The sequence below is a fragment of the Lactuca saligna genome, chromosome 1, assembly GCF_052625555.1.
Source record: "Lactuca saligna cultivar CGN05327 chromosome 1, ASM5262555v1, whole genome shotgun sequence".
NCBI classification, from domain to species: domain Eukaryota; kingdom Viridiplantae; phylum Streptophyta; class Magnoliopsida; order Asterales; family Asteraceae; genus Lactuca; species Lactuca saligna.
The window spans coordinates 59046498-59052348 of record NC_136417.1 but is presented as its reverse complement, the minus strand read 5'-3'; the positions used below and the strand labels follow the sequence as shown (position 1 = coordinate 59052348).

The following is a 5851-nucleotide window of genomic DNA, read 5'->3' as shown; positions in this document are numbered from 1 at the left end:
AATACCCTACAATTAACCATTTCTTAAAGGTTCTTCTCAGCTTAACCAAACAACTATTTGTGAGACGCTTTCGTAAAATATCTTTAAGAAGATGATCATTTATGTGATTATCCCATCTATAAAATTACCACTTATAATTTTAAATCTTTTAAGATCGTATGTTTAATCTTCATCAAAAATTTATTTATAGTTTTGAAATTAAGTCGAATTACTAAATTTGTACCCGTATTACCGACCTCGACTTAATACACTCCACGTGTTTTGGCTCTCACCTTCCTTATTTCGTTAAAAATTAAAATCATATCTCAATCTCCATATTCGTCTTATCCGTTACCCACGTTGACCTGTTTACCCTTAACTACTCCGCGCACGTGAGGGGTAAATCCGTCAATTCACTTCTCCACCATTACTATATTAACCCCATCCCGCCCTTACTCTCTTCACCTCCACATAAAACCTGGTATTCTTAGTTCCAGACTTCAGTACATGCACGTCGTCGTTTTGTCACGTCAAAACTAAAACAACCAAACAACACATAGTGCATTGTGAAAGTGTGTGAGTGTGAAAAAAATAGAGTGAAAAAATGGGTAGCTTCCGGTGGTGGTTTACAGCTGTTTTGGTACTCGCCGTCGGTGTAACGGTGAATGCCTGCCCGCCGTCAGATAGGGCAGCTTTGTTGGCCTTGAAAGCTGCTTTACACGAACCTTATTTGGGCATTTTCGAGTCGTGGAAGGGCAACGACTGTTGTAGCAAATGGTACGGCGTTACTTGCGACCCGACTACTAAACGGGTTGCGGATATAGCGCTTCGTGGAGAGTCCGAGGATCCGATTTTTCAGAAGGCGAAGCGGACCGGGTACATGACGGGTTCAATCTCACCGGAATTATGTAAGTTGGAGAGGTTATCGAATGTAATTATCGCCGATTGGAAGGGTATTTCAGGTACTATACCTTCCTGCATTACCACTTTGCCGTTCCTCCGTCACCTAGATCTCGTCGGAAACCAAATCTCCGGCGAAATCCCTTCCGATATCGGCAAACTCAGCCTTCTGACGGTTTTAAACCTGGGGGATAACAAAATCACTGGGAGGATACCGAGGTCGATTGCAAATCTAACTTCGTTGATGCATTTGGACCTACGAAACAACTTGATCTCAGGAACTATACCGATCAACATCGGTAAGCTGAGGATGCTCAGTCGTGCTTTGCTTAGCAACAACCAGATCTCCGGACAGATTCCGAACACTATTTCCTACATCTATCGTCTCTCAGATCTCGATCTCTCGTTAAACCGGATCTCCGGACCGATTCCTGAAGCGCTTGGAAAAATGAAGGTGCTGGCGACGTTGAATCTCGATGGAAACATGATTTCCGGTCAATTACCAACGTCGTTGATGAACTCCGGCATTAGCATTCTGAACCTTAGCAAAAACGGTATCGAAGGAAGCATCCCGAACGCATTCGGACCTAGATCTTACTTCATGGTGATGGATTTATCGTATAACAACCTGAAAGGTCCAATTCCGGAATCGATAGCATCAGCGTCGTATGTCGGACATCTTGATCTGAGCCATAACCATCTGTGTGGGGCGATTCCGGCGGGTTCATGGTTCGACCACCTTGAAGCGTCGTCGTTTACTTACAATGATTGTCTGTGTGGAAAGCCTCTTAAGGCTTGTTAATTGAATTTGTTAGATTAATGTATTTACTCGTCGGTCGCCGTTCAAAGGATACAAATGTCGCCGGAGATTTGTTTCAGTTCGGCAAGTTTGAGCAGTTGGTTTTTACAGTGTCGGTGTTTCACAGGTAATGATGTCTTAGTATGTAATTTCTAATCTGGTTAATTGTGTAGTTATGGATTATGGAGAGTTTATATAGCGTGGAGAGGTTCATCGTAGTTACAATGCACCGCTTCTTTTGAATGAACACTTCACATGCTGTTATTAACTTATTATTAGTTTTTTATTTTCTGATTCTGATTTTCTGATCTTTTTATTAAATATATACCTTATAATTATAAATAATATCTTTGTCTGTCCATCAATTAAAAACTGATTGTGCCACCTCTGTAACTTGTTACACGTGAATGTCATGTGAATTTTAACGAACCTCGTGTCATAAAAACCAGTTTCACAGTGCTTACAACCAACAATGTTTTTCAATCTGTTAACTATTAAATATATGTTGGAGTATTAACTTTAAAATACAAATAAAAATGAAATATTTTATTCTTCTATTACAAATGACCATAAACACATGAAAAAACGTAGGTCATTAACATAAAAATAAAAATGATCAAAAGGCTTCTAGCCCAGCGGTATCAGATGGTGCCCTCTCTCATTGAGATCGAGGGTTCAAGTCTCATCGTGGATATAGGTGGAATTAAGTGTTAGTTTAAGTGTAGATTATATATTTGTATTTGCCGGTTAAAAAAAAAAAAAAAAACATAAAAACTTTTATCCCGTTTAACCATCTAACTTTTACGTGTTTTTAGATAAAAGTTATATTGCAACAATTATGGCCTGCAAATGCTATTTTTTCTCAACAAAAAAAATCCATATTTCAAAAAAATCCGATCACGACTAAGGTTATAAACGAACTGAACATTCACCGTTCGGCGAAAAATTTGTTTACATTCGTTTATTTAATAAATGAACGAATATGAACACAAATACTTGTTCGTTTAGTTAAACGAATAAATATGAACAATTGTCTCGTTCATTCAAATATGTTTATGAATATTGTTTATGTTGTTCGTTTATATGAATTCATTTTATGTTCGTATATGATTAATTATGTTTGATTATATTACTATATTATATCATATATTTTAGTTATGTTTCTTTATTTTTGTTCATTTATGCTTGTTTGTTTAATTTTTTTTTTAGCATATACAAGAACATAAACGAATTGACATGAACAATGTAATTTGTAAAATGAATGAACATGAAAAAGAACATTCGTTCGTTTATCCGTTCGTGTTCGTTTATTTGTTTGACTAATTTTAACGAACGAACATGAACAAGCTCTTGTTTGTATTCATTTGATTCGTTTATAGCCCTAATCACGACCATAATCCCGACCATTATTGGTTTTTATCTTTTTGTTTTTATTTTTAATGCCTATTTTTATCGAAAAAAAATATTATATAAAAATTTATAATCTTTTGTCATTTATAAACATACAGTTATGATGATATATGTCAATACAAAACTGCAAACTTCAGTTTTTCTGTTAAAAAAACATTATGTTTTGATTTTTATTATTTAGATTGAATTTTTACTAAAACTAAATCATAGAAACCAAAATCAAATGATTTTTCCATCCAAAAAAATATAAACTAAATCATAGAAATTGAAACTAAATAGTTATTAAAAAAAAAAAAAAAACTTTTCAGTTTTACAAATATCGATATAGTTGTGTGTTTATAGATGTTAAAAGATTATAAATTTTGGTATATTAACAAAAATGGATGGCAGTTGTGATGGAACTTTTTAAAAATATTGATGATTTTTATAGATAAAAAATGACATTACTTGTTTGATCGGCATTTGAAGGTCGTAATAATTATCATAGAAATTTTATCCAAAAATTGACGTTTTTTTAGAACAAATTAAGATTTAATGATTAAACCGAAAAGATAATATCAAAATACAATGGTTTTATATTATTAATCCAAAAAAACATATGAAAACGTTTCAGAATATTTTTTAACATGAATAAAAAATGAGTTTCACTGTGACATTGCGAGAAAACTCAAAACATGAACAACTTGCGATGACCACAAAATTTTGCAAGTAAGCTCAAAACACGAACATTTATAAGAAAGAGAAAGAGATAAAAAAAATATAGTAGAGAAAAAGAAAATTATTGAAACGTCCCAAAATAACCAGTAAAATTTTCATTTTAAATAAGTCAAAATCATTTATTCATTATTCCAAAAGATGATCAGAGTAAAATAATAAACAATCATTGCGGAATAAATCTTCAGGAGATGCAATGCGTGATAGGTTTTATAGGCTACAAAAATCTTATTTTTGCGGAAAAACTTTAACCCTAAGTTCACATGCAACCTAAAGGATCAATGTTTCCACTATTGATTGCTATAAACTATGAACATCAAAGAACCCTATAGAAACCCTATGATTTTCGACAATCATAAGAAAAGTTAGTGTTTACATACCTTTTAGTTATTGTTTCAAATAATTAACCAAAACATTCTTCAAGAGCTCTTGGAAGCTAGCACCATAAATCTCGTGCATCTGATGGTTCACACCCAACCCTAGCAACTAGGAAACTTGAAGAGAAAGAGAGAAAGGAGAGGGGAGGAAGAATTTTCTGCTATGGTCCTAAGGAAGATGGCCGAAAATATGAAGATGTAAAGGGGATTATATAAGTGTACAAGGAGCTTAGGATAAAACAGGTTTTCTTAGATAACCCTTACAACCTCCTCCAAAACCGTCCACCTATGGGAAGGTTCTGAAATTCCTTAATGCTCAACTTTTGAACATTGACACATTTAGTCCTTATACTTTTAATTAATCCCAAAATTAATTTCAATTAATACTGATTAATTATTAGGTTAAATAATACTATTTCTAATTAATATATTATTCTCATAATATATTGATAAATCATTCATTTTGACTTCTAATTAATTTATTAATCATATAATAAATTAATAAACTAGTCTCTCTATCTATCTATCTATCTATCTCCCGCTCTCTCTTTCTCTCTAAAAGTTATCATATTCAATTACTAGGTTGAGGGCAACCTAAAATGACTCTGCTTTTAATTTAAGTATACCAATTTAGTTATTACTTAGACACCTAATCCAACAGTTTCTCACTTAGATTGGTCTATAACTATAATTTCCAGTATAACTTCTAAACTAACAACAAATGGTGCTTCCCAGAGCAACTCTAGTCTCTAATATGATCAGACATTAGTCCTAAGATAAGTGATCAAGTATTCATTCGTTCTTCAAGATATCATATGGACATGATACTGTTGGATTAGTGTCTAACCTCGTAACTATATTTGATATGTACTTGACCCGGTTGTGCATGGTCCTTTTGGGTTGCCTTCACCAAAACAACTTGACAAGGTTATTTAATAGAGAGAGAAGATATTATGATTTATTAATATATTATAAGAATAATATATTAAAGGAGTAATCATATTATTTAATTAATATTGGTCATAAATTAATTAGGAATTAATTTGGTGACTAAAAGAGATTAATTGAATAAAGGGGCTTAAACTGTCAAATGTGTGATAGTTGAGTTTTGGGCTGGGAAACCTAATGGACTAAGGGGGAACGAAATTATGATGGGGATCCATCATAATTTCGTCCATAGGCCCTATTCCAGAAGGTTCCATAGGCTGCTTGGTGACTAAGTTGTCCATTAGGGTTTAGACTGAAACCCTAGCAGCCTACAGTATAAATAGAGACCCTTGCTTGCAATTTTCGGTACTTTGACTCCAAGAGAAACCCTAGGGCCAATTTTAGCATCCTCCCTCCTCTCTCATAATTTCCTTCTTGCTTGTGTGGTGTTTGTAAGCTGTTAGAGGAGTTACAATTGTGACTCTAAGCTCAAGACCAAGAAGAATCAAAGGATTTAAAGCTAATTGAAAGAGGTAATCTGTTATTATAGTGTTAATTTCGAATTATGCATGCTAGATCTAGAGTTACAAGTCTTGGATGAATTACATGTACAATAAAGAAGCCTAGATCCAAGCTTTAGGGTTTTGCATGAGCACATAGGATGTTCTTTTGCATTAAAAGCATCAGTGGTATCAGAGTCTTGATTGGTTTCTGTTGTATGTGATGTAATTGTCGAGTTTTTGCT

At 33.6% G+C, this 5851-nt stretch overlaps 1 protein-coding gene across 1 annotated transcript; it reads left to right on the top strand.

Moving 5' to 3' along the window:
- The first annotated feature begins 431 nt into the window (after nt 1–431).
- LOC145037118 (uncharacterized) lies at nt 432–1950 on the top strand. The gene has a single exon (XM_078985692.1). The coding sequence runs from the start codon at nt 584–586 to the stop codon at nt 1679–1681; it is 1098 nt and encodes a 365-aa protein (XP_078841818.1). The 5' UTR covers nt 432–583; the 3' UTR covers nt 1682–1950.
- The last annotated feature ends 3901 nt before the right edge of the window (nt 1951–5851 follow it).

What these genes read in the sequence shown, in the direction of transcription:
- LOC145037118 (XM_078985692.1), top strand. Translation starts at nt 584, where the DNA reads ATGGGTAGCTTCCGGTGGTGGTTTACAGCTGTTTTGGTACTCGCCGTC.